This window comes from Melospiza melodia, chromosome 20, assembly GCF_035770615.1.
Source record: "Melospiza melodia melodia isolate bMelMel2 chromosome 20, bMelMel2.pri, whole genome shotgun sequence".
Lineage (NCBI taxonomy): Eukaryota > Metazoa > Chordata > Aves > Passeriformes > Passerellidae > Melospiza > Melospiza melodia.
In genome coordinates, this window is record NC_086213.1 from 7384622 (window position 1) to 7411900 (window position 27279).

Sequence of the window (27279 nt, forward strand, 5' to 3'; positions counted from 1 at the left end):
ACTCACACAGCCTGGTCACAATCTCTGAAGTTGCCTCTGCTTTTGAGGACAGACAAAACTTCATCTCTCCACAGCTTGGTTAGTACAAAAAACATTTCAACAACAAATACAGCTGTCCCTTGTTCTTATGATCACCATTTTCATTACTGTGCTCACAGCATGATGATTCTTTTGTGGGCCTTATATTTTTGTTTAAAGATTAAAAGAAGTATAAAACAGAACTCAACTTACTGTTATCATGTCAGTAACAGAGAACTATCAGAGAAAGGTCAAGATATTCTACTGAAACTTGATATTAAATAATTTAAAAACAAATTCAGGTGGAAAGGATCATAAAATTTAACCTAGCTACTAAAGCATGCTGGTGCTTGAAGGGCATGTGGCTGGCTAATTCCCTAATGAACCTCTCTACTCCAGGTAGGACACTTGTATATCTGCCAGTCTGAATATTAGAAAAGTTTAATTAACATCTGGTTTTGCTATTTCAAAAGTCACACAAGAGATAAAGTAGAGCTTCCACAGGGATGGTGGGCATTAACAGGGCAATGCAGATTTTGCAGATGACAAATTGCCCTCCAGTGGTGGTGTGTATTTCAGCCCTCTGACAGAGAGAACATTTATTCTCCTAAATTAGGGATCTGGAGCTCTGGGTGATTCTGACTTTTTTACACATCACATCCATTTATATGGATATGAGCAGATGGCTACATCACATAAAAATCATGATACAGATTTGTTTGATTCATAGCCCCCAAACAGATTCCTTTGCCTGTTCTCCACTTGATGAAAGCTTGAGACATCAAAGTGTTTTAGGACAGCTGATCCCACTGCTTTGGATTCCCTGATCCACTGGAGATGCAGCTTCTCTGCCTCTTTTTGGGACTTGCAGATTTTGGGTTGGCCTAAGTGGTACAATTTAATAGTTGTACTGATTTCAGAAAGCATCCCAAATGAGAGGAATGTATTTGTTCACCTAAAATACCTCCCCACAAAGGCAGTTCCAGACAAGTAACTAAAATACACTGTGACAAATGCCAGTGTAACTCATGTCCTAGCAACAAGCTGGTTTACAATTCATGCATAATGTTGTAATTTCATATTATATAATAAGAAGTTTGATATGGATTTTGTCAGTTATTTCCACATTACACTACTTAGACCAGCTGCTGCCATGTCCCAAGAAAAAAGATGCATTTTTCTTTTCCTTGGAGAACTTTGGAGAACACAATGTTACAAACCTGAGTAACTGAGAACACAAGATCAGATTTTTTGGTTTTCATTACTAAGCTTGCATTTATGGCAAACATATAGGAAAGTAGTTAAATTACCTTTTTAAAAAAAGTCTTTAATTCTTTCAGTGGTTTTCTTTCAGCTAACACAGAGAATCTAGTGTTTGAAATTGTAAGACCAATTGATTTTTAAATTTGGTTAAAGTCTCCAAACTTTTGAAACTTAACATATCCTAAAGAAGCAAAGGAAGTAATGATGCAACCATTGAGATGCATCACTACTTCCATCATTTCCTCCATGCTTTTCAAGTTATTTCACTGTCTCAGCCACTGACTACATGCAGTGACCTCAAGTGCATTGTGCTGCATTGGAGTTCATTCATACAAGCAACCTTAACCTGCTACCACTGACTACATCCTTGACATGTCTTTATCTTAAAAAAAAAAAAAAAAAACAAAGAGAAAAGGATGAAAGGATGGTATCTAACAGTGCAGCTTGTGTATTTGTTACTAGGGAAACAAACAGCGAAGAGAAAGAAACCCTCAGTGTCCTTGTCATTTGGATCTTTCAGCAGAGAAGGAGAGCTTGTGTTAAAACAATGGAAACACTGTTCAGCTTTCAGGATCCTTTGCTGTCCTTGCTGAATGACAGACACTTCTTTCTCCCCCTTGTCCATCTTGTCATCTCTGAAAAGGAGAGTCATTTCTACATTCTGCACTGGATTGCTGCTTGTTTTTTATTCATCATGTAAACTTTAATCCTCAATTCTGTGTAACCTGGTCAGTTCCTATCACCTAAACCAAGATTGCAGCAGGTCTCTTGAGGGAAGTGGAAGAGAGAACCCTGATGTGGTGTTCATGGCTGTAGAAAAGCAGAGACAGCAGCACCACCAGTGCCAGGTTTGTGCTACTTTGAGTTTGTAGTGAATCAGAGTTCAAACTCACTCAGGACTCCAGAGAGTGTGTGGGGCACGGCAGCATTTGCTGCACTCCAGCACGAGGAGCTGTGCAGTGCTGAAGGTCAGTGCAGGTGTGACATTGTGACATCACTGTCCCTAGGCTGTGAAATTGTGACATTGTGACATCACTGTCCCTAGGCCCGAGGCTGAGGGCTGTGACATTGTGACATCACTGTCCCTAGGCTGGGGGCTGTGTGGAGCTTTGCCAGCAGCCCAGGGAAGCAGGGAGATGCCAGGCCATGTAAGTCATGACTGCCACCGCTGGTTTCAGCCAGTCCAGACGTGCCAGTCACAGCTCAGCTGGACTGACACCTCCCTGTGTGGGCTGGGAGGACGATTCAGAGATCAGCACTGCCTGTACTGTGACTTTCTGCTCACTGCTAAATGTGCACTGTATCAGATTCCATGTAGTTTCTCTATCAAACTATGCTGCATCCTTGCTTCTTTTTCTGTTCCAATTATTATCTTGTTCATCTTTAGCTTTTGCCTCATATAACTCATCTTGTGGGAAACTGGATTAGGAAAGCGGATTTGGTGTACTCTGAAGTGTAGCTAAGTAAATCCAAAGGATTTTCACCTTTCTCCTGTTTTTACAAGACTACAGCTACCAGCACCAGAGCTAGAGAGATGATGGGAAAATTGCAATAAAAGCCCTACTGGAAATACTCTCATAGATTTTTGTGTCCTGCTGTTTCAACAAAGCATATTTATTCTTTACCCTGCAAGTGTGGCTTTTTTGTTCCAGACTGGCTATTACTTCACCATTAGGAAGGAAATGACAAAACACCTGAATTACATTATAATAAAATATCAACATTTGAACTACATTTAAAAATGGATAGGCAGAATAAAATCAACTAGCACATGGTTTATTTATCACAGTCACTACCTGAACTGTAATGGATTCCCTCTCTCTAGTTTTCCTCAAAGTACCAAATGCTCTTGGGTAAAGAAAACAAATCACTTGGTAAAGATTATGGAAAAAAGAAAAATATGCCAGGACTGACAGGAAAAGGAAGTGGCAAACATGTTATTGATGATGTGTGCTCGTAGCAGGACAGCAGAGCCCTGCCTGCGGGTAGGTGTAAATGACAACTTGGTGGCAGGCTCCAGCAGTTTGTGTCCCCACACTGTCCGTGGAAATAAGAAGGGTACAGCCAAAATAAACCAGGGGGTGGCTTTTATTGACTTTCTAAAGAAAAACACGATCATTGCCAACAGACCTCAAATACTTGGGAAACACTTGTATGTGAGTGGTGTTTTGGCTGCCTAGTGTTGAAAATTGTTATTTTACACCATAAAATCTGAGTATTTTTTCTCTATAAGCAATGAGCTTTCTCCAAAATCTCTGTCTGGAATAAAGTGCTCCAACCGATCCTCTTTGTCTTTCAGCCTCTAAGTGGCCTTTTTTTCCTTAATGTTTTCTCTACAGCATTTAAGTTTTACCAGACCAGTGCCACCTCCCAGGGTTTTATTAACTCCTGCAGAGACCCGGAGGACAAATGCTTTTTGGTGTGAAAACGCACTCAGAGCAATCCGACATAGCCGATTGCAGCGCTTTCACGAGGAAACCGCACCCGGTGATGGAACCGTAAAGCGAGGCGGCTGCTCCGGCAGGGGCTTTGTTACCTGGCGTTCGCTCCGTTCCCGCTCCGTTCCCGCTCCGGTCCCGCCGCTGCTCCCCTCAGGGCCGGGCCCGCCTCAGCCCTCAGCGAGCGCGCGCCGCCCGTTTCCCGCCGCGCGCGGGGCTGAAGGGGAGGGGGGCGCTCGCGGCACGCGCCCAGCGGCACGCGCGCTCCCCCACAGCCCCCCCGCCCCGCCGCGCGCACAACGGCCGGCGGGGGGCGGGGCAAAAGGGGGGCGGGGCCCACAACACGCCCCCTCTCCCGCGCTCGGGCCCCGCCCCCCGCCCCGAGCTCGTTCCCTCCTCCACAAAGCCGGGGGCAAAGGAGGGGAGGGGCGCGCGCCACTTCTGCCCGCCCCAGCGCGAGAGGGGCGGGGCCGGGCGCGGGGGGCGCGCGCGCGCGGGCGCGAGGGCGCGCGGCGATTGGCTGGCGGCAGGGGGGGGAGCGCGTTTAACGGCCGCTGCGCCCCCGGGCCGGGGCAAAGCAAAACAAAGGCGGCGGCGGCGGGAGCGGGAGCCCGGGCGGAGCTCACGGCACGGCACGGCACGGCACGATGCCTCGGCCGCCCCTCGGCCCTCAGCGCGGCACACGCGCGCCCGGCCCCCGTCTATGACCCCCTCCGGTGGCCGTCGCCGAGACGGTACCTTCGAGGCGAGGGAATCCGTCGTGTCCCACCCCCCTCCCTTGATCCTCGCTCTTTGTTTTTCGGTGAAGGCCCGGCGCGGAGCTCTCGCTGCCTGCCGCGCAAGGACCGGGGGTCCCGCCTTCCCTCCTACCCGTGGCCCCTAAGGGAGAGGGGCCCGGGGGCTGCTCGGAGCCCGAGCTGGGAGCGGAGTCGGCGCGGCGCAGCGGTGAGTACCGAGCGGGTGAGAAGCGGCCCCTCTTCCCTGTGCTAGGATTTATTTTTTTGGAGCGGGGGAGGAAGAGGGTGGGGGGTATGGGCGGAAGGCGGCTGCGAGAGGAGCCCCGTGCTGCGCCCCGGCCTGGGGGGCCGCCGTCTCCCGTGTACGCGGGGCCGCCGAGGCAACTTTGCTGGCGGGAGGAGGCTCGGGCGCTATTTATAGCGCCTGGAAATGACGGCAGCGCTGTCTGCCCGCAGCCTTCTCGGTGCGGGGCGGGTAAGGGCGGTTTACATAATTGAGGGGGGGCGAAGCTGAGCTCGGCGCGCCGGGAGCCGGTGGGGTCCCCCCGCGCTCTCGCCCGCGCCGCGCGGGGCCGGGAGCCGCGGGGTTCTGCACGGAGCTGGCGGCCGGAGCAGCGCGGGGCCGCGCTCGGGTGGCCGCGCGGCCGTGCCGGTGGTCAGAGGGGCGAACGAGCCGCTGTCCTGCTGGAATCGCTGCGGGGGGGGACAGAAAAGGCGACGGCGTCACCCGCCGCGGCGGCTTTGTGCTCCGGCGTGAGAGAGGAAACGGCTTTAAAGGCGCACGGCCAGCGGCTCCCTCCCGCCGGGGAGAGAGCTGTCAGCCGGTAACTTTCTCCGCGCTTATTTTCTCCTGTTATTTCCTGGTATGTAAAGGTGCAAGTGAGGCTCCTGTGCCTCAGTCTTTAACTTGGAGGTTTTTCCGTGCTGGAGTAGGCTCACCGCAGGTTACTGACACTGCGTGCACAGGCTGTGTCTGGCTTTTGCAGCCGCTCAAAGACTCTTTGAGCGTACTTCACGTCGCTCCTTCCTTAGAGCCCCGCAGGAGCGACGGAGAGGCCGGTTCCTGACCCAGCTCCTCCCGTGCCAGGCGCGGGGTCCCCACGCGCGGCAGCAGCCGCTGTTTCCCCGGCGGCGCGGGGCCACCCCCCGCCCCCCCCACCACGCTCATCGGGGTGTTTGTTTACACATCCGGGACCTGCGGGGGCGGGGCCGCCCCGCCCCATTGGCCGCCCCGCGCCCCGCCCCGGTGACGTCACGGGCGGCGGGACGGGGCCGCTCTTCTCCCCCGGCCCGGGGATTGCGGGGTTCGGGGCGGCCGCGGCGGGGCTGCCCCGGAGGAGGGCGGAGATCGTCGTGCCGGGCCTACCCCGGGAGGGGGCCGGAGATCGCCGTGCCCGCTCCTGCGGCCGGGACAGCCCCTGGCGCTGCGCTGGTAGGTGCGAACACAAGCAGAGCTTCAGGAGCCGCACCTGTCCATACGCAGGACCAAAGCACGGAGCGTGCCGCGGCCAAAGAACGAGAGGGGAATGGTTGGTTTGGGGTTTTGCTCTGTTTGTGCGGAATAATGAGCAGCAGCCCGAGGAACTGCTCGGAGCCGTGAGAGGGAAGTGATACTGTGTTTATTCACCGTTGTTAGAGCGAGCTAGGAAATGGTTTGTTTTTGAATTGTGCCCCTAAAGGCACAACAAGTCTGTGGTTCCTATGGTGCGTATCAGAGTCGTCTTTTTGAAGAGAGCAATATCAAATACAATTTTGTTAAATCGGCCTTGGAATTATTTTAATTTCTGTAGTTGAATAACCTGGTACATGGAGTCTGGAAGAGTCCAGATTTCCTTTAGAAGTGTTTAAAAACACTTCTAGGAATGCATTGAAGAAATTTTTTTTTTCCTTTTACATTCCATCTCACAGAATTGCTAAGGTTAGAAAAGATCTCTGAGATCATTGAGTTCAACTATTAACCCAGGACTGCCAAGGGCACCCCTAAGCCACATCCCCAAATGCCACATTTACACCTACTGAACTTCTGCAAGGATTGAACTCGTGTTCCAATTCCTGATGGAAAGGGTTTGATTTAAGTCAGAGTCAAAACATCTTAGCATGTGGTACCTTTCATTCTGAAACCCTGTTTTGTTCTGGTTTTGCCTATTTGTGTTAACCTAAATAGGATCTATATCTAACATTGAGTTCAAACAAGGAATTTAACAGGAACCTCATGTTCTTAGATTACTTTTTTCATATATCTTCTAAATAAATGTGGTTTCATATCAAACTGTTTTCTGCAAATAATGTAATTATTCTTCCCTGTGCAGTTGTAGTGAGTTGTCTTGGGACGAAAAGCATATAATTGTTTAAATTGCTATTAATATTTGAGTCCTGCTCTTCATGCCAAGGAGTTAATATTTTGAATGTATAAATGTATCCTTTGTCAGATGTTTTCTGAATCATTCTCATGTATAGATCCATGCTTTGGATGGCACCTTGTTCCCATTGCTGCTTTATTTTTTTGATTGTATGTGGTGTGTTACATGTCTTGTTTGTGGCTTATATCTGCCTTTGCAATTCTTTGTGTAAGAAATTTTCTTCTACCAAGTCCTTCAGTAGTTTGAGTTTTGATCTGCTTAGGATTTAAAAAAATCTAAACTGAAACTCCTTTAAGTGTTGCTGTGGCTGTGTCATGTGCTAGGCCTGCTGTACAGATTACTTTCCCAAGGCTTCTTTTGAAGCAGTGACTGCTTCCTATAAACAGACTTTAATTTATGTGGCTTTCACTATCTGCTCTAGCTGTGTTACCAGTATCCTGCTGCTAGAAGAGTGGTTAGTGCTGCCTGCACACAGTTTACAACTGTGTTAAGTCATTTGCGTGCTCTTAGCTGGATCAGCAGACTGTAAACTCTGTATATTGTCTCTCATTTCTATTTGTGCTATTGACCTACTCAGGCAGTCACCTGACAGCTGATGACAGAAGTTGCCTGTGCAGTGTTTTGGGCGCTCATTAGCGTGGTGCATGCACAGCCTGGGAGCTGCTGGCCTCTCACAGACCAGGAGATGTTATCGTGTTCAGCATCTGTTTCATTTTCAGGCAAACTACAAAGGTTTGCTCTCCAGCACAGCAGAAGGCTCTGGCGTGCTCTGACATGTAACAGCTCTGAAGTGCACTCTGAGGATGTTGGGTGTTCTCTGTGCAGGATTTAGCTTCAGTATCAGATTGTGGGTTTGGTAGTTTCCATTAAGGCTATTCTGGTACAGTGAGGAAGTACCTAATTAGCTTTGATCAGGACACCAGTCAAGAAGGCCTTTGCCTTAAGGCATAATTCTGCAGGGCTTGAAAGAGCAGACAGGGATCCCTGAACAGGGTGGCAGCACAGGGTGGTATTTGACTTAGAGCCAGATGTGATCCTGCAAGATTTTTGCTGAAAACCAAAGTGCAAATATATTGACTGTTGGACAGAACAAGTGTTTTCTAAGATTGCTTTCCTTGTTGCTTGCTGTATTGGAACTGACCACTAGAACCTCAAAGACAATTAACTTCCTCTCATTCCCTACCTTTTTGGTGTGAATTTCTGCATGAATGTCTAGAAGAGTACACCTGGTACAACGTAGAAAGTGCTTGTGATTCATGGAGAACTGTTTGCATCTCGTCCCTCATTAGAAGTGTGATGGAGTAGAAGCCATTAGTGGAACAGAACTGCTTTTTGCTGTGTTGAATGGAACTTGAACTGTGCAGTTCCTTAGAAAAAGGGGCTTGTAGTACAGCCAGGCTCCAGTTATTTGCTCCAAATAATGCTTTGCTTTATGGCTGGACTTGTTGAATAACAAGTTAACTCTGGTCTTGTTGCAAGCTGCTAATTGTTCTGCTCTTTTCACCTACAGGTTGTGACTGTTTCTCTTCTGTCATTTGTGTGGAAAGTGCCACACACACTCCAGAACAACAACGGCTTTTGCTTGCATATTCCAGTGTTTCTTTTGTCAGCGAGTTCAGCAAAGTTGTAATTCTTCAAGTGCCAGCCCTGAGCTGAGTGAGGAGCCACCAGCAGAGATGGTAAAAATGACAAAATCAAAAACGTTCCAGGCTTACCTGCCAAACTGTCACCGAACCTACAGCTGCATCCACTGCAGAGCCCATCTCGCCAATCACGATGAATTGATCTCCAAGGCAAGTGGTTTCTTTAGAGACCTCGTGAATTATTTGTTAACCAAAATGGTTGTCACTGTGACACCACTGCCAGTAGATAAGGGATGCAAATTGATGCATACTTCAAAGTATCTTCCCTGGGTTCACTCTTGGGTCTTACATGTTGTGTGCTAAGAACTGGATATGTTCTGGAAACTTCTGAATGTAACATAAAGGTTGATCTGATATATTGCCCATGCTAACAACCTGTGTCTGCTGTCAGGTGGGTACTGTGTGTGAGCTGTTGTAGCTGAAAAGCCTGCTAAGGAAAACTGTCAGAAGAAAGCATGGGTCTCTGGGTAGGGAAGTTATTCAGGTTATGGTTATTCCAGATAGAGATTTCTTTTGACTCTGTTGGACTGAAGGTCACCAAACAATCTGTTTCCAGGGTGTCCCACTTGTGTTATGGAATCTGTAAACACACTTTTGCTGTCTACCAGCTCCTAAGGAACATGATTAGCCAGTGATGTTCAAAATAGTTGGACTGTCTGAGCTTAGAGAATAGGTGGAACCTTGAAACAGGCTAGGCCTGCCCTTCTTCCCTGTTGCTAGAAGAAATCAAGACTTGTAATGTATGAAGTATGTAGGAAAGCTTGAAGTTTGGGATAAATACTTGACAGACTGGTACATTCTTTGCTTCAAACAAACTCCTGATTAAATTATTTTTCATGCTGTCATGGAGAAAACACTTCAGTTGCTTTTTAATACAAAATGTTCTCTATATGACTGTTTTGTCAAATAAAGTTAGTTATAAAGGGTTTGACATTGAAAGTTCTCTTTGTTGCTCCTGCCTGTTTGTGTGTTCAGCAGCACTCAGGTGATGCTGCTCTTCAGTGCTGAGGGCTTGAAAATGCTGCTGCTTCTCAATTTAGGTTTTCTTTGGGTGAGGAGAAAGCATACCTGCTTGCTTATCCCAGGGCTGTCAGGCAATAAGGGGTTTTCCACATACAATTTTTTCCTTTTACTTGAATTTATTTTTTTTCCATGTTGATTTCAGAATTTGAGTATGAGGCCTTTTTGGCACCACTGGATTCTAAATTACAGGCACTCAGTTTCATTATTCACTTCATGTTCTGGGCCAGAAAATACTGGGAGGGGTTAATCTTTCCTGAACTTCAGGTTGTAGATACTTACAAGAAGAAAGAAACTTTTTTGTTTTGACTCTTAACATGTATTAATTCATTGAGAAAATGCAGCCCAAGCACATACTTAATAGGAAGCTCTTCTTTTTGTGGACTTAGATTTTTGCATGCCAGCTAAGCTGTCACAGTTGCTACATGAGCCAGTTTTCTCTAAGGGCTTGGGAATTTTGAGCAGCAGAATACTTCAAATATGTTAAGCAAATCTGTGTTCATTTTACAGCTTCATAAAATAATTTCAAATATTAAGAATCAGATTTTCAATTCAAAGAAAGCACAGGTCTCTTAAAAAATCTGTAGTAAATACAAAGAATTACTTTTAAGTTGTTTCTAATGGTGTTGGGAAGGGTGTTAGAGGTGGTTTCTACTTTCTGCCTTCCTTAATTTTTGAAGACACTTCACAAAAATATTTGTACTTGCAGGTTGACCATATGCTTATTTGACAGCTGATTCATATTTTGTCAATTTAAGATTTCTTAACCATATTTTATTGTCTAAATCTGTATGGTAAAAGAGAAATGCATTGAAATGTGTGGTATATTTTTGTATGCTTTTAAAATAAAAAGAACATTTGTCATCTATTTTACTTGTATTTGGGACATAGCTTTGGAAAACCCATCTTCCTTAGTCTGAAGCTTTACATAATCCAGCATGGGAGGAGTTCTTCTGAGGGGAACAACTGCAAAGCATTAGATAGACTTGGATCATTAAAAACAAGTACAGCTGGCCCTGGGGAGGGTGGGGAGTGCAAATAAAATTTGATTTATTTTTCTGAACTTCTCTTGAAGTGCCTTCATTGAGGCACATTATATACAATGAACTTAGGTTAGTGAGAGAGATGGTTTTTTGACATATCTAGAATCCTAGTTAATGTAACTTTTCAGATGCAGGAAAAAAATCCCAAACAAACATAAACCAACCTGAAGTGTATTCTACATCATGGAAGTTGATTCTACATAATCTGAAGTTAACAAAGAACAGTGTGATTCCCAGGCTGCTTTGGATTTATTGATGGAGTAGAGACAGACTGTTCAACATGACTTCCCCCCACTGCCTTTCCTTGAAGGCCTAGTTCAAAGCCAAAGCTCTGTTTTACATCCTATAAATACAATTTTTGGTTGTAGATTCTCACTTTGTTCCAAATGCTTCCAGTACCATCTCATCAGAACCCTCAGGTTCTGTAGCAGTATTTACTCAATGCCTGGCTGGAGCTGCTTCTCTGAGGGCTGTCCCTCACCCCATCTTTTTTGGGGCCATGGTGGTTGTTTCTTCCTCATGTGTGGTCAGGGAAAATGAACAAAATGTGTGGTGCACTTCTAATTTAAAGCAGATCCAGCTGGTTTTCTAATGTGCTTTGAGGTATAAGAATTTATTATACCTGACACTGTAGTGGTTTTTGACTTGAAGATGAAAAGATAAAGCTATGCTGTGAACTGAGTGGTGTTTCTCTTAAACGTTGGTCTGTCATGGAAAAGCAAAAAGTGCTGCATATTTCTGTCAATCATCCCTTTGATTCTGATCCTAAGAGTCCCTGACTTCAATACAGATTTGCAATTCTTCTGCTTTTGAGAACTATTGATGCCAATTGTCTGACAAGGGTGGCAGCATACACGAATCACCTTTTCATTTTATTTCTGTTCTGTTTGAGCAGCAGGATCTCTTTCTTGCCCTGGAATGAATCACAAAACTCTTTTTCTTGTGTCCTTACTGGTGATAAAATGGCAACCAAGAGTCTTGGCAATGGCTTAGACATAAGAACACAGATTAATGAGACAGGACAAAAATGTGTTACCTGCTCATGTGAATTCAGTTGTGGTTTTAATTTTCTCTGCAGCTGTAAAAGGACTCTGTGTGCTGCCCAGTATTGAAATCAACATGATGTTAGTGGTTAGGACATACATTTCTAGAGGTTTTTGCTCTGTAATAACCTTGTTTTCTGCAGCTGGGGAGGAGCTTGGGGAAGGGGAAGATGTGGGAAGAGGACTGGTTGAGATGAGGAGCCCCAAACTGGGAGATGACTGCCAGTAGAGATAATGACAAACATTTTCCTGTACAGCTGGACATGTGCACACATGTATGAACAGTTACCATAATAGTTTCTAACTCCCAGGTTATCTTAGGGTAACCATTGATTTGAAGGATACCCAGTAAGAGAACTAATAAACTGTAGGTGACTTTTTACTGAAGTAAGTGTAAGTTTGAGGTGGTGTCAGGTGCACCTCAGAGGTGACTGATTTGTGTCGCTGACAGGTCTGTGAGTGCTGGATGTTCTCTTTCTTTGGTGAAGACTTCAGAGTCTGTCAGGATATTAAAGTATTTTTTAAATGCTATGAGAGAATAAACCAATCAGCACTACACTGGGGTATATTCACAAGATGGGGAAGAACTTATGGCTTTTAAAAATTTCTTGAAAGAGGCAAATATTTTTAGAATCATATCCTTCCATGATTGTAGGCACAGAAGAGAAGTAAACTATGAGCAAATAACCACAGGTCTTATTGAAGAGTAAGGCAAGGAGCTGATGCCATGGGAAGCACTTAGTGGATTTAAAATTGATACTTCATGGATTTAAGATGTTCAAACAGCACATAAAAAGTGACCAAAAAGTATATGCTAGTAATAATAATTTTAAAAATCCAAACTTAATTGAATTTTGAGAGAACTTCTACAATTCTTGAAGTACAGGGGAGTTTGCTACTTGTGTGGCCTAAATAAAATGTTACATATTTGCTGCTCTTTGAACAATTCTAGAATAAGTTTTGTGGAAGGCCTGACTGAAGGAGCTTTCTTTTAATTTGTTATGTAATAGTAGGAACTGTGCAGTGATTATTAAGAGTAGTTAATTTTATAGGAGACAAATGTTACTTGAAGAGCATAAGTTCCAAAGCACTTGAGAGTGGCTTGTTCCTGCTAAGTTCCAGTAATTGTTTAGAAATTCAGGTATGATCCAACAAATTACAAAAAAATACAAATACTTCATAGAATCTTGGAATCTGTTGGATATGCTGCAGAGGATAATGTTTTGTTACTCAAGGTTGACCTGCTTGAAAGACTGTTAAAGCATCTTACAGTGTGCCTGAATTCTGGGAATGGAGAGAATTTGGATTACTTTGTATAGATATCTGTATAAATGCTGTCACTTTCTTCTGTCTCATTCATTGCCAAGCATATCTGACCAGAGGGGAAAAAAGTCATGTGAAGTCACAGACAAGACTAGATGTGTCAATATTTTCAAGAATGAGTTCTGCATAAAGGTATATACATATATATATATATATATGTAACTGTCATTGATTGCAATGGGAAATCCTTGCACCTTGTGAGTGAAAGAATAATCTTGGTGGTTAACTTTAGTTCTCCAAGGCATTCAGTATGAATGCTCTTCTATTATTGATGAGAAGGAAGAGTCTTAGGCCTAAACAGATACTAAAACATTTTTAGCCTTGTTTAGCAATCTGTGGTTTTGTCCTCCACTGTGTAACTGATGAGATCAGGAGGAATTTTTTTAAAGCATTTATTGTCTTGAAGTAAATATGCTGTGCTTAGCTTGGTTCAATTTGTAATCCTTCTTTGCTTATGATATATTGAGTATTTAGAAAGATAGATGGGCCTGTTTTATGTATGTTTGAGGGCTCTTTTTGTTCCCTCACTAGTTTTATAAATATTCTGGTGATAATTTTTTTCTCCAAGAGGCTTCTAGTTTTTTGGGTTCATTTTTTTTCTTCTGGGGGAAGAACCTAGTTTTTGAAAGAAGCAATCTTTGGAAGACATCCAAGAATAAATTTGAAGGCTTAAAGGAGTTGGAAAGTGCAAGGGAAGTGTTCTACTCTGTGTATTTTGACATAATTATTTCTGAAATCCATTCAAGAAGCTGCATAGGTCAAGATAACTTGTCCTGCATGACGAAGTCTTCACTTTGGGGAGATATAATTTGCCAAGTTTGCAAGCATGCAGTTTTTTGGGTAGAATTTTTTAAGGCTATTCTCTACATATTGAACTTTGTAACTTCCTTTATCAAATTCAGTAAATACTTGAATGGAAATGAACTTAAAAAAAAATTAGTATTTATCATGGAGTCTTCTAGAAGTTGCCTGGGAAGCAGCTGGGCAGCAGCACCTCTGGTGGTCTGCATTATCAGGGAGTTGGATCTGAGGGAAACACCAGCTGGAAGAAATGTGGGGGTTTTCCCCGATAATTTTTTTTCTCTGTATCTTATGTTGAATTCAGTTTTCTGAATTTATGTTGCAAGTCTTGAAGTGAGAGGATATCCTTACACTCTCTGATGCATCTTGCTGAGGAGATAATTTCACAGATCAGGGCACTTGTGTTTCTGGTTTACTTTAAGAATGCTGCCCCTAACAAGTGCAGTTTTCTGTATTTCCCAAATTTGTTTATTTTGTCAGAGAACTGATTCAGTTTGATCTATCTTAGCTTGTAAAGGGAACTCCAGCAAATGAAAGGAAATGAAACCAGATGAAAACCTATGGACTTCTTTCATTTTCCTTCTTTAATATTTGATTTCTGTGTTTGGAGTAGCTTGCAGACACTGGTGATGCCTCTGTGGAACCATGCCTGCCTTGCCCCCAGTCCATGCTCAGATGGAGTTTCCCTGGGTATTTGCTGCAGAGCATGAGCTCTAGCCATGCAATCTAATCCCATCTCTGGGGAATAATTGATGGCATAAGCTTTTCAGCAGCATCCCTTCCCCCACCCTGCCTTCAGCTGTGCCTCAGGGCAGTAAATACATGTTCTGCTTGACTGGTATTTCCTTTCCTCCTGGGTAAAACAGCTACTCCTGGTGTTAGAGGTGAGGGTGGGTTTCACTTAGAAGCATAGATCATACCTCATTCTGCATGTGTGCACAAGTGGAACATGTATAAAGCTGCTTTCCTACATCATGTATCAGTGGCACAGTTCTGTCAGATGACTTGAAAAGATCCTAGTTCCAAACAGGTGACTTCACTGTAGTTTGTAAGCACAGCTGGACATTATTGCTGATACTATTGGATGTTCTGGATACTTTCAGCTGTGCTGAAACAAGGAAACATGATGGATCTTACACATCCTTCTGTATAAATAGCTAGCTGGTCAAAGATATGGATTTTCTGAGGAATAATTTAACTCATAAATCAATACAGCATTATTAATTGAGGACCATGAAAAAGCAGCCTTATAGCAAGTGTGAAGTTCAACTGCAGTTATTAGTGGAACTGATAAATTGCCCAGCTTCTAAGTGAAAATCCTGGTTGCTGTGAGTCATTATTGATGAGAGCTGGTCACACTTGCCACTCTCTTCTAATTTCTCCCTCATGGGTAAGACATATTTAGGACTCAGTGTGAATAGAATGTTCTGCCTTAGTTTTGATTCATGTACAGTGCTTGTGATCTTGGGAGTGCTGAACAAATGTTGCACAGTTAAAGTTTGTGTTTGCATAGGTGATATTTATTCTATTGAAAAGTGGTTTGTCTGCAGACTGGTTTGAACAGTTGTGCCTGTTAGTCCTTGACACTGCCATTTAAAGTACTTTCTTTCATTTTCTTGGAGGAGTTGACACACAAGGTGTTCAACCTGTCAGTCCCTTAAAATTCGTATCAGTATAACTGAATTATACAGTGCAGAGTGTGAGAAACCTAGTGCTTGTAAAAGCAAATGTTCAGTATTAATTTTTTTCTGATTGTGCAGAATATTCTGATTATAGCCAAGTTACAAGCTTAGCAAGCAGCTCAGGCACCAAACTGAGTTGTCTTCTTCTCATTTCCAGTAGTAGGATGCATCCAAAAGTAGAACTCTGATAATAAATCTTTCTTACACCATTTAGAGAATGCATCTGTGACAGATGTATACCTTTCTGTGGGGTTTAAATACAATTTTGGGGAAAAATCTCAGCTGTTCATGTAAATAAGAAACTGACTGCCAAGTGCTGACAAGAGATTGATAACAATAATTAAAAGGCACAGGAATTTAAAGATGGATGTCCTTGCAGTGGTTTTATTGCAGTCAGTGTATGGGAGTTCTGCCTGGCTGGATTGCACACCCTGCAGTGCTCAGTGAAACACAGATGATGTGGTTGGGCACTGGTTTTAAAGGGAAGTCTGAGCTGCCTGGACCCATGTTCTGTGTTCCAGAATGCAGTTCCACAAGTTGCTGCAGGTTCCTGTTGAGTTACCTGAGTGATGTAAACATGGAGGAACTTGCTCTTTGCAGCCGGGCAAGGAAAGAAGTGTTCTGTGGCATGTAAATACAATCCTTAGCCTCTAAACACGAGTGGAGGTAAGAAAAGATGGAATCAAATGCATCAGTCATACTCTGGGAACAGGAAGCAAGGCTGGAATGGAGGAGCTTTTCACAGTGAGATGTTTGTGAACACACTTTCTTTCTAAAATCACTGTCACAGGAAAAGATTCTGTGTTGCTTCTCCCTCCACTCTACCTTGATAATCCTGAAAATTAAAAGGTAATGGCCATTGCTGAGGGAAAATAAGCCTAGAAGAGTACAGTATTATCTAGGGCAACAAAGCAAAGGGTGCAGGAAAAGTCAAGTCATCTTTAAAAATATATTAGGAAAAGAAAAACAACTAAAGCAGTGCTTTCCAACCGGTGGTTTATATTTCATTTGGCGTGAATTTTTTTTCAGCTTATGAAACAAGAGAGGGGAATAGCTGCTTTTTGTGCTATTCCTGGCGTCCTGTTACTGCCCTCTGCTTAATTTTGAAAAATGCAGGGTCAAAGGAGAGCTTTTAGTAGGTGATACTAAGTCAAGACTAAACATAAACTTGGCAGAAATAATTGCATAAGATCGTTCTGAAGATCTCCTGACTCTTGTTTTTTTCTGGAGTCTTTATTTTCTTCCCCAGCCTGCTGGGGAACCTCAGGTATGGCATATAAGTAGTTTAAACATGACTGTATAGGACCAGACAAAAAAACCCCAACTGACTACATTAATTTGTATGTGATTGGTGTGTGTAATTACATATAAAGAGAGAAACTAGCACATGATAATAGAGAGTATTTCTTGGTGCTGTTTGAAAAAGGATTTGTGAATTCTAATTTACAACATGGAATTTTTAAAGCAAGGGGAAATGCCTGCAACTTTTTTAATTTAAAGAATTTTTACAGTAGTTTAACCAAATATCATGGTCATCATGGCTTTGGAAGTTCTTTTTAATAATTTCAGGTGTGAAACATGGAAGTTCTAGTTTTACATTTACTTCTTACTGAATAAGAGGATTTGGGGAAGTATTTCCTTTACCTTCTCTTAAATTTTGCAGTTGCACATGTGTCATTTTCACTAAATTAATGTGTTGTTTACCCAGGCTAGTTACTCATTTGTTAATGGGCATTTTTTAAGAGTCTATATCTGAAGAGATTTTGTTTCCACCTGTAGTAAGCATTCTCTGTTACTGGCTGGAGTCTGGAGAGTCCTGGTTATTTTGTAGGAACTGCAGAGTGTAGGTCTGCACTGCTCTTCCAGTTCTGTGATGTGTGGTTAGGTATCTCAGGAGAACTGAACTAGTGTGGGGTTTTTGTTTGTTTGTCTTAAGTCAGCTGTAAGGATAAATTACTTTCTGACAGAACTGTGCAGATTCTGTTCTCAACTAAGTCTCCCCTTTTCAGGGTCAGTCCTGCCTGAAGTTTCAGCTTTCACTGTCCTGCACAGCCTATCTGGTTTTCCTTGCCTGGTGAAAAATAAGACTTGTACTTCTGGCTGGTGGAGACAGTGCTTTTTCTTTTGTCTTTGCTGAGGGTGGAACCTCCTTAGAATCACTGAGGTTGGAAAGACCTGTAAGGTCAACAAGTCCAACCACAAACCCAACAGTGACAAGTCTACCACTAAGCCATGTCCCCAAGTGCCACATCTGTGTCTGTGGTGACTTCACCTCTGTCCTGGGGAGCCTGTTCAATGCTTGCCAACCCTTCTGGTGAAGAAATGTTTCCTGGTACCCAACCCAAACCTCTCCTGGTGTGACCTGAGGCCATTTCCTCTGGTCTTGTCACTTGTTAGGTGGGAGAGGAGACTGACCCCACCTTGCTACAACCTCTGTTCAAGTATTTGTGGAGAACATTAATATGTTCTCTCAATACTTCTTTTAAATTATTGCTAAAATAATAAAATATTAGTGCTCTTAGCTGTTAGGTAGAATTTTTCATGTTAAAGATTTTACAAGTATGTAAAGGCTGTATCTAACTACTCTGGCATTATTGTACCTGGAGTAGTCCAGAGTCAGGATTTCTTTAAACATTTTTATTGCAGTATATAATCTGGTTAGTGTTGATCAAAAAGGGTTAATTTAGATGCATTTTCCTTTTACAACATGAGGGGATTTTTTTGCGCACTATTCTGAGTAACTAAAAGACAACAATTACTGCTGTTGTGTTGCTAGTTGGTAGAGTGGCAAAATAGCTATTTTAGTGTCAAATGACTTGTAATGATATAACTAAATATGTGTCAGGAGAAGAATCCATTGCAGAAAGGAGCTTCTGCCTTTGATTTCATGCCTGATGCTACTAAAACCATACACAAGTATTCAGATTGAGATTTTCCTTCCAAAAACCTTCCATGCTGATCTATTGCAGGCTTCTGAAAAGTTGGTCTGTGATGTTCAACACTAGAACCACAGGGATTCTTAAAAACAATTGTACTTTCTCTGCATCATGGATAAAGTAGTTCATTTTCTTTGAAAGTAGGTTAGAGAATGGAAAGGCTCAAAGAAAAAAGAAATTAAGACAGTTTACAGATTTTTTTTTTTAATGGAATTCAGTATGGAAGAGGGAAGAAAGGAAAACTCAGTTCCAGCGTGATCCTGTTTGGATGGGAAAGAATGGCTGTGTCTAAATTACCAAGTAATTCAATGCAGGAGTCAGATGAAAGCAGTGCTGTGTCTGACTCAGGTTTGGAATGTTTTACCCGTGGCTGTGTCTGCATTACCATGGCTGAGTGCAGGAAGAACTGTTGGGTTGTTTGGTTCAGAAGGATCAAGGGTGCAGATCAAGGCACTGAAACTGCTCCACAAGCCAAACCAGCCCTCAGTGAGTGTGGCTGATGAGGGGTTTTAATTCAAAACTCTGCTACTGCTCTGAACTAAAACATTATTTAGATCCAGGCAAGAAAGCCCAAGTGCCATTGTTTGTCCATCATTTATCAGGAATGGGAGAGACTGGAAAGCAAATGCCTGTGGTCAGGTTTTTTATGCCAACAGTTGTCTTACTAAAATGAAGCTGAGCTTATCTGTGAATTTTAAACTGATCAGATGCATTTCCTGAGTACAGTATGCTGGTTTTGTGCTTGGTTCAGAATTTAACTGCTTTTATATCAAATGATGCAATGAAATTGAAATAAATAATCTTTTGGCTGCAGCAGGGGATGACAGAGGACATGGGAGTAATTCCCTTTGAGTTAAAAGCAGATTATTTCAATTAGCATGAAGGATGTCTAGGAAAATGAGAATTGATATCTTGCAGAGGGGCAGGAAAAAACTATGTTTTGCTTGCATTATAGATGTTGAATTTTGAGCAATAGCACTTGACAGAGTAAAATAAAATCATTATTAAAAATCTTATGTAGATGAAAACTTGTCTGACCAGACCTCCCTATAAAGAACTACTATAAAGTAGTTAATCTGAATTGTTTATATCTGTTTTATCATTATATGTTTATTTACATACCCTTCTGGAACTATTTTCTTGTTTGGTTGGACTTGTGTTTTTTTAACGTGTGCAATTTTAATTTTTTTTTTCTAATGCAGTCCTTCCAGGGAAGCCAGGGACGAGCCTACCTCTTCAATTCTGTGTAAGTATGTGGTTATGGTTCTGCACACCCTGCAGAGTGTAACTCTGTGCTGCCCAAAGGGAAAGCAGTAGGAATTAACATAGCTCTACTTTGCCCTGTTCTTTTTAATGCTGGCTTTACTCACCAGCAGTAGTAATGGGCTGATTCTGAAGCATTCCTTTGCACATACACGAGTTTATCTTCTATTTTAAGGAATTCTGCTAAGAGCTGAAAGATTAGGGGAGTGTGTTAATGTGAAATTCCTTTTGTCTATGTAATGGTAGCTGTCTCGAGAGGAGCTGCCATTCTGAGATACTCCAGAAGTCACAAGCTATTGAGTGACTGTAAATTTTCTTTAGACAACTCTACTGTGGTCTAAAGAATTTCCCAGCCTGACAGTTGGATACATTTACAGGTTAATGTTTCAGTAAACTTGGTACATCTTTAATGACCTTGAATATTGCAAATGTGCTAGAGGCAAAAGGTCTCTGTGATCTTATCAAGCCTAATATTTGCAGTCTTAGGCATGTCCTTCCCTTGATAGGAGGCTCTTTGCATTTGTTAATGGGTGTATTTTAAGTTTTTTACATGCAGGATTGAATTTTTGTCTTTATTTTTCAGCAGTTTTTTGTGTTGCAGCATTTTGAAAAAGATACAGTTGAGTGTCCTGGTCTATTTTTGACCAGGATAATGGAACTGTAACTGCAAAGGATTTGATTGCAGATCCTTGAGATTCTTTTAGTATGTAGTCCTTCAGTGGTGATTTAGGATTTCTGCTATAATTCCAATAGGAAGAATCTGGTACTACAGCAGCAAAAATGGCAACATTTTCCTCATATTTAAAACTGTCTAAAAACTTGGTTTAGTCTTGCCTCATGTTTTCTGCATAGACTCATTTGTGGAAAAACTGGCTTGATGCAGTACTTAAAGGGATGTTTTGTTTTGAAATTGCTGTTTGTTCATCAGAGCTTAGTCTGCTGATCTGTAGCAAAGAAATATTTATGAGGCTTTTCTCTTGCTGCTATTTTGGAGCTGGTTCTAAATTCAGCTGTTGGTGCTGATTCACTGGTACAGCCTTCCATTAGAGAGGTCTCAAATAGTTTTTGAAGTAAAGCCTGAAACTGTAGAAGTGTCCAGTTACTGTGCAGTGTTCTCTTCTCTGGAAGTTTAACTATTTAGCTTATCTTTGTTGCTGGCAGTAAGTGACTATCACCAACAGTGACACCACAGCCACTTAAAAACAAAAAACAAACCCCTTTTTTCTTCCTGTTCTTCTGCTCAGTGTAACAGAGGAAGTTACTTCTGCGGCATTGAATAACTTAGGCTTTTTTTTAAACTACTTTTTGTCTACAGGAGAAAAGCTGGGGAACAGTAAGAAAAGAAACACACCCATCTGTTAACATAATTTCTCCCCTTTTTTCAGGGTAAATGTGGGCTGTGGTCCAGCAGAGGAGAGAGTTCTTCTGACAGGTTTACATGCTGTAGCAGATATCTATTGTGAAAACTGTAAAACCACTCTTGGATGGAAATATGTAAGTAATATACTTACATCCTCAATAAAGGTTTGCATGTTGAAGCACAGATGTTTGAGTAGCCACTGAGTAACATCTTTGCTGATAGTTTATGTGAGTTAGCTCTGGAGCTTTTGTGTACATTGGGCTGTTATTGCTTCCTTGCATCTGCAGAAATGTTGTAGCAGATAATAATTTTATTCTGGACTGCAAATCAAGCATGAGGCAGGAGCTATAGGTGCTATTACAGCTGTCTAATATTTCTGTGTTTGATAATCTTTTTGCAAGACTCTCAAGCACATGTGCACTAAACCAGGTGGGAGAAGTTGTCAAAGTGAGTCTGTAGTGTCATGGACTGCAAAAGTTGGTGATACAGCAAAAATATTAATTCCAATAAACAGTACTGAGCATATTACTCTGTTTACAAATAATGTGGAATCAATTCTGTTGTTTGAAAATTAACCTGTGCACTTGCAGCTGTGTTGCAAGTTTGTGGCTTTGAAAATCTTAGATTCTGGGTAGGATTTTCAATTTTCAATGATTCAGTGTAGTTTCAGATCTTAGGAATTTCCTAATGCCTTTCCTGTGATGATGAATATAATGGAGAGCTTTTGAAGAGGTTTTCATTCCCTATTTTCATTACTTCTGGGAATAAATAAATAACACGTATAACATGCCATTTCCTAACTTTCACTTTAAAAAGCATTAAAATTCTCTAAGCAGAGAGAGAACATGATCAGTTTTACAGCAAGATCTGTGCAGTAGATCTGCTGATTCCACTTAGGAATCTGCTGATTCCACTCAGGAGAAGTTTGCTTCTGTTTCCTTCTCAAGGGTTTTCAACCTCTCTTTTTTCCCCTCTCTTCCCGTACTTGTTATAACCAATATGGGTTGTTACCTGTAATGGCTCCTGGTTTGTATTTTTACTGTAAGTTTGATGTTTAAAACATTCAATTTCCTGAACTGAATTCAGTGTTGTTTTGATTTTTTATTTTTTTTTTTCCTTTCCAGGAACATGCTTTTGAGAGCAGTCAGAAATATAAAGAAGGAAAATTTATCATTGAACTTGCCCACATGATAAAAGACAATGGCTGGGAGTGAACCACAACCTTTTTCCTTCTGTTTGGACTATATTCTGTGGAACAGGCTTTACAAAGACTAATGCAAAGTAAAGGAAGAGCTTGGCTAGAGTGGCCCTGAGAATATCACTGAACTCTGAAACCTCACAAATGAGTAGTGTAGTGTAAGTGGCTATTTCAGGCCATGTTTGCCTTTTCTCCTTGTGTAAGTTCCCTCTTTTTGTACGTGTATTATTGTGTGAACAGTTGTTTTGGAACATTTTGGATGACCTTTTTCTAAACTCTCTCAGACTAGAGAAACAGTTCACTAATTGAAAACAGATTTTACTGGTTAGCATCTCTCTCTGACCTATGCCTTTAATGCTACTTCTGCTGTGCATGCTTCTTGCCTAAACACCTACACTCCAGTCCTGTAGAAGTTCTGTCCCTGAGCAGTCTGAAAGAATGTATGGGATGGGGTGCTTTTTTATATGTAGCAATTTCTGATGTGTTTGGCAGTGAAGAGGATGCAGTATTGTAGTTATTAATTTCTTTTTTCAAATTGAGTGTACCACAACCTATGTACATCTTGTAGGTGAATTGGTTAAAGGTACAGTGCTCACTTCAAAAAAAGATTTCAATTGCACTGACTGAAGTTAGCAGGTCTCAAGTTGTTAGGAAAGGTTATGCCAGAGGCTTGGTATCTTAATGAAAAACATAGAAAGATTTTAAATCAATAATGCTATAGAATATGTTCTTTTCAGACCAACATATTCCCTAAGGAGTTTGCTGGATAAAAAATTTATAAAACTATAGCTTGCAAGATTAAAAAGACAGAAAAATATATGCATCTTCTATTTTGAAAAAAAATTAGTTGGTATATTAGGAAAAAACAAAGTTTTGGTACTGTACCTTTGCCAGTAACAGGGACTTGTGCATCAGTGAAGTTTTATGGCTGGTTCCATGTAACTGTATAGTCCTAATGCACTGGACAAAGAGGTTGATGTCAAGGAAACTTGTTGAAGTCTTCTGCTTCTGCTACATTTGAACAAAAATATTTATTTTTGTGAGAAATGGCCAGAGCCTATGACATGAAAATTAATATAGTACCTGTAGGAAAAGGAGTAATAAGAGGGAAGGGAAGTTGGACTTGTTTTTTCATAAAATAAAATAGTAAGATAGTTTTTAAAAATTGGGGGTGGGGAAAGGGTTTCCTGGTTTGCTGGCTAAATCATCCCCAGGTATCTTTTTATAATAAAAGTTTATATGAAACTCACCTTCTCTTTTGTTCTCATGCTGTTTCTTTAATGGAATCAGTTAATGAGAGAAACTTCTGGAAAGTATATGCACAATATGAGCTGTTGGTATCTGTGTATGCAAACTGAGCAACTGTGAAAGAAACGCTCTACATAAATTTGCTAACTTAATTTTCAAATTAAACAGTCTCTACAGACTTTTTGTATGTTAATCCTTTTACTGCTTGAGGACAAACTGTTTGATAAAACCCCTTTAACACTACATAAGTCCTATAACTGAACAATACAGAAGCCTTGCAATATGAAATCCCTTTCTCTCAATAACAATTCTAATATGGCACCTGTGAAAGGAATCACAGGGGCTGCTGCTGCTGTTCTGTTTTTGGGAATCTCTCATAGGCTTTCTGAACTCTGCTGCACTTTAGAAATTGTCAGACATGAAAAATTATGCCAATGGGTAGGGGCAATATGAATCTTTACAACCAGCTTTCCAGTGTTTTTGTGGGGAGGAGTGAGAGGAGCATTCTCCCAGGTGTACACATTCTCTGTGATGCAGGCTGGCTAAACTGCCTGCCACATGTTGTCATGATTGATACCCATGAACTAAAACTGTAAGAATTAGAGAAGTAGTTGAAGCTGTTGGGTTTCAGTCCAGAGGCCTGAGGTGGTACAGTTACATTCAACCTGGATTTTGTGGCTCACACATTGCTACTTTGTCTTCACATCAGGTCTCATTTTAACAATGCCATTGATGCAAGATGGGCTTGGGTGTTGCCTGTCTCCTGCTCTTTTTGACCTGGAGTTCTTTGGGATTTTGTTTTCCACCTTGTTGCCAACAAGGAAGGCATTAAAACTTCTATCAGCAAAAAGTTTGTGTTGGCTTCTAAGTCCTGTTGCAATGTTGATACTCGTGAACAGCTTGTGTGAGGTTTGTGGATCTTTGGGCTTTTCTTATTTCCTGGCTGCAGACTTGCTGAGGCAGTACACTGGACTGAAGGCAAAAGTAATGGCTGCTTTTCCAGAGAGAGTTGAAATTACAGAAAATATATAAAGTATTAAAGATTTTTCTCTCCAAAATTGGGGGTTTGGCTAGCTCTTGTTAGTAAGCTAATGCTGTCTCTAACACAGTCTTATTCTTAGAAATTCAACCTCTTTCTTCAGTGCATTATTTATATTTCAAACTGGACATTTTCACCAAAACCTTAATTAACTTTGATGCCAAAGGTTGAGACTTCAAGTGCTTAGCACATAGAGCTTCAGACTACTGGCATAAAGAGTTAATGACCTATATGTGATGTTTATGGCTTTTAAGAGAACCAAACAAAGCAATATTCGTTTTGGTCTTTTATTAAGAGTGGATACTTAGAAGGAATAAAGAGTAGAACTAGTACAGAATCACTATTTTATGCTGCCATGTAACAATTCTTGAGGCTTAGTCTTTTGAGGGAATATGTGAATTTTCTTCCCACGTTGTTTGGCAGCATCAGTAATTATTTTCTCCCCTCATAAAGATATAAAGAATTCTTGTTATTGGTTTTGGTGAAAGTTGAATCCAGATAGCAATGACTGCTGGCTGATGTGAAGAGGTCAGTCTGGTCACTGAACCCTCCAGCAGTCATTTGAAAGAAAAATAAACTTACTTGAAAAAAAAATTTACTAAAGCATTTTCCCTCTAACCAATTTTTGTAATATATTAAAGATTATATTTAAAGTTTGTATGTGTTTGCTCTGGGCAAGTTTACTTCCCCTCCAACTTGAGAGCACTTTTGTTACTTGTACTGGTTATTTTTGGTCTTAACATTTATTTTGTATTTTGTTTTTTATAAATTGTAACAAAAAGCTTTTGTGAACCTTTGTTTCTTGCTGGCTCTTTCTTGGACCAAATGAACTGACTATGAGCTGGCTTAGAAGAAATGTTCATTGGGATGCATAGGAATTTGCTAGCAAAAATGTACATGTATTGGAAGTTTTTTCCACTGAACCTCTAAAGCGCCATGCCTGTCCTAAAGTAATTAATCATAATTTGGTGTGACTTTAGTCATCTGACCACACATTCTCTGTCTAGGTCCAAAATAATGGTTGTAACAATGGTTTTCCAGGACTGAGTCTGCCTCCAAACCCTAGAGTTTTTCTTTGGCTGGTTGCTTTAAGTACCTTTTTGATTGCTAAAAGGCAATGCTGCCATGTATAAAAATCCTGTCACGTTGCAAACTTGCTGTGAAAAATCAGCTGCAAAATTTGATGAGGGATGGCTCAGCCTAACCACTCCTGCTGCATGCTTTTAGCAGCCTGGTAATCTCAATTTTAACTGCCAGTTAAAAGGGCCAGGATCTGAATTTCCCTTGTTGGCTGTAAGCTGTACAATGGCAAACTATGTGAAGGAAGATTGTTACGGCTCCATCTTAACGGCCCAGCAGAGTGACCAGTGTGGGTGGTGTGCCTTTGTGCTTGCAGTCCTTGGGAGAGGAGAGGAGAGACATTTCTTTGAGTTAAAAACTGGCCTCAGAGGTTCTGACCAGGTCCTCACTGCACCCCTAACCAAAGGTTATCTGTATTTCCCACTGGTGGATCAGTGAAGGGTTCCCCAGGCTGGGTGCCAGGGTTGGTGGCTATGCACTTCCCTCCAAGGGCTCCTCCTGCCCACTCATCTCAGCAGCAGTGACCTCCAGACTCAGACCAAACTTCACTCATCTCCAGCCTTGGATATTGGCCATGAGAGGAAGAAGCTGTCAAATTATTGTTAAATTTCTTGGACACTTTATTGGACTTCACGGAGACTCATGTTAAGCCAACCAGCAGTATAAACACTTACTGGAAAAGGAACAGATGCTTCAGAGGTTTCTTTTAAAAGGACTGTTACAAGTGGTTTAAGGTCTAAAGCATGAGTCATAAATGGCAGTTGAGTTGTGCCTCATTGTTTCTTAAACTCTTTAAAATGCTTTCTTTTACAGGTGACATGGCTGTGTTGCTGTTTTGTCCTTGCAATACTGTACATCATTTGTTGTTTCACTATACTGTATCTATTCAAGGTATCACAATAAAAGCTTTCAATTGTTTTGTTGGGTTACATGTTGGTTTTGTGCTATCTTTTCTTGCTAATTGAGTTCTCAGGCTTTATCCTCTGGTAGGGCCAGAGAGAGAAGACAATGCTCTTAGCTGCTCTTAAAAACTCGTAATTGGGTTGAATCTGATTTTTATGTGGTTTTAAGACAGCCTCAAAACATCTGGGGTTTTTCCTTTCAGAAATCTTTCCAAAATACAGAAATTTGTGTTGCTACTCTTAGGGCTTTTGCTTATTTTGAGCTAATTGTGGAACCTCTGCATAATGAGGGTCAGTCTGGACAACCCCCAGAATGAATCCTGAGAGGAACTGAAGTGTGGGTGAGCTTTTTGTTGTGTCAGCTCCATCAGTTGTAGACCTGAGGAGCACCCTGAGCACAGCACTCCCTCTGTTCATTCTGCTTTGGCTGGGAGGAACTCCTTGAGCTTCTCTGATCAGATTATTGGTCTTGTCAGTGATATGATCCCTCTGGACTGCCTGAGGCTCAGAGTGAAGTCATTCAATAATCCATCACTGCATCTCACAAAGAGACAGGGATGCTCTTCATGCAAATCACACACAGTATTTCCATCTTGAGAAAATGGAAGATAGCCAGCCACCCTTTTTCTTATTCAAGTGCTGTCTTAGGGGCATGAAATAGGGATCTTGCCAGATCTGAAAAAAACCCAAACCCTAGGGATAAAATGGCATTTTATGTGAGAGGTATGGTCTTTTGACAGGATATAATTGTAGTAATAAAGATCCAAATAGCAAGTGTCTTTGGGATATGAGATGTTCATAGTAACATCCCACTATATTTTAGTGTATCAGAGGGACTATAAAAACACCAACTGTCAGCAGCTGGGTTACCAGAACAATTTT

The 27279-nt window shown here is 41.7% G+C and overlaps 1 protein-coding gene across 2 annotated transcripts; it reads left to right on the forward strand.

Annotated features, from left to right (window-relative positions):
- The first annotated feature begins 4349 nt into the window (after positions 1 to 4349).
- YPEL1 (yippee like 1) lies at positions 4350 to 26424 on the forward strand. Of its 2 annotated transcripts, none has more exons than XM_063173368.1 (5): positions 4350 to 4664; positions 8327 to 8609; positions 19510 to 19553; positions 20956 to 21064; positions 22055 to 26424. In XM_063173368.1, exons 2-5 carry the CDS (start codon positions 8493 to 8495, stop codon positions 22142 to 22144), a joined length of 360 nt encoding a protein of 119 aa, XP_063029438.1. In that variant the 5' UTR covers positions 4350 to 4664; positions 8327 to 8492; the 3' UTR covers positions 22145 to 26424. The 2 variants fall into 2 exon arrangements, with proteins under 2 accessions (XP_063029438.1, XP_063029439.1); XM_063173369.1 differs by lacking the exon at positions 4350 to 4664 and adding an exon at positions 5801 to 5888.
- The last annotated feature ends 855 nt before the right edge of the window (positions 26425 to 27279 follow it).

Coding starts and splice junctions, on each gene's coding strand:
- YPEL1 (XM_063173368.1), top strand. CDS start 8,493: ATGGTAAAAATGACAAAATCAAAAACGTTCCAGGCTTACCTGCCAAAC. Junction 8,610..19,509: donor ACGATGAATTGATCTCCAAG/GCAAGTGGTTTC, acceptor TTTCTAATGCAG/TCCTTCCAGGGAAGCCAGGG. Junction 19,554..20,955: donor GCCTACCTCTTCAATTCTGT/GTAAGTATGTGG, acceptor CCCTTTTTTCAG/GGTAAATGTGGGCTGTGGTC.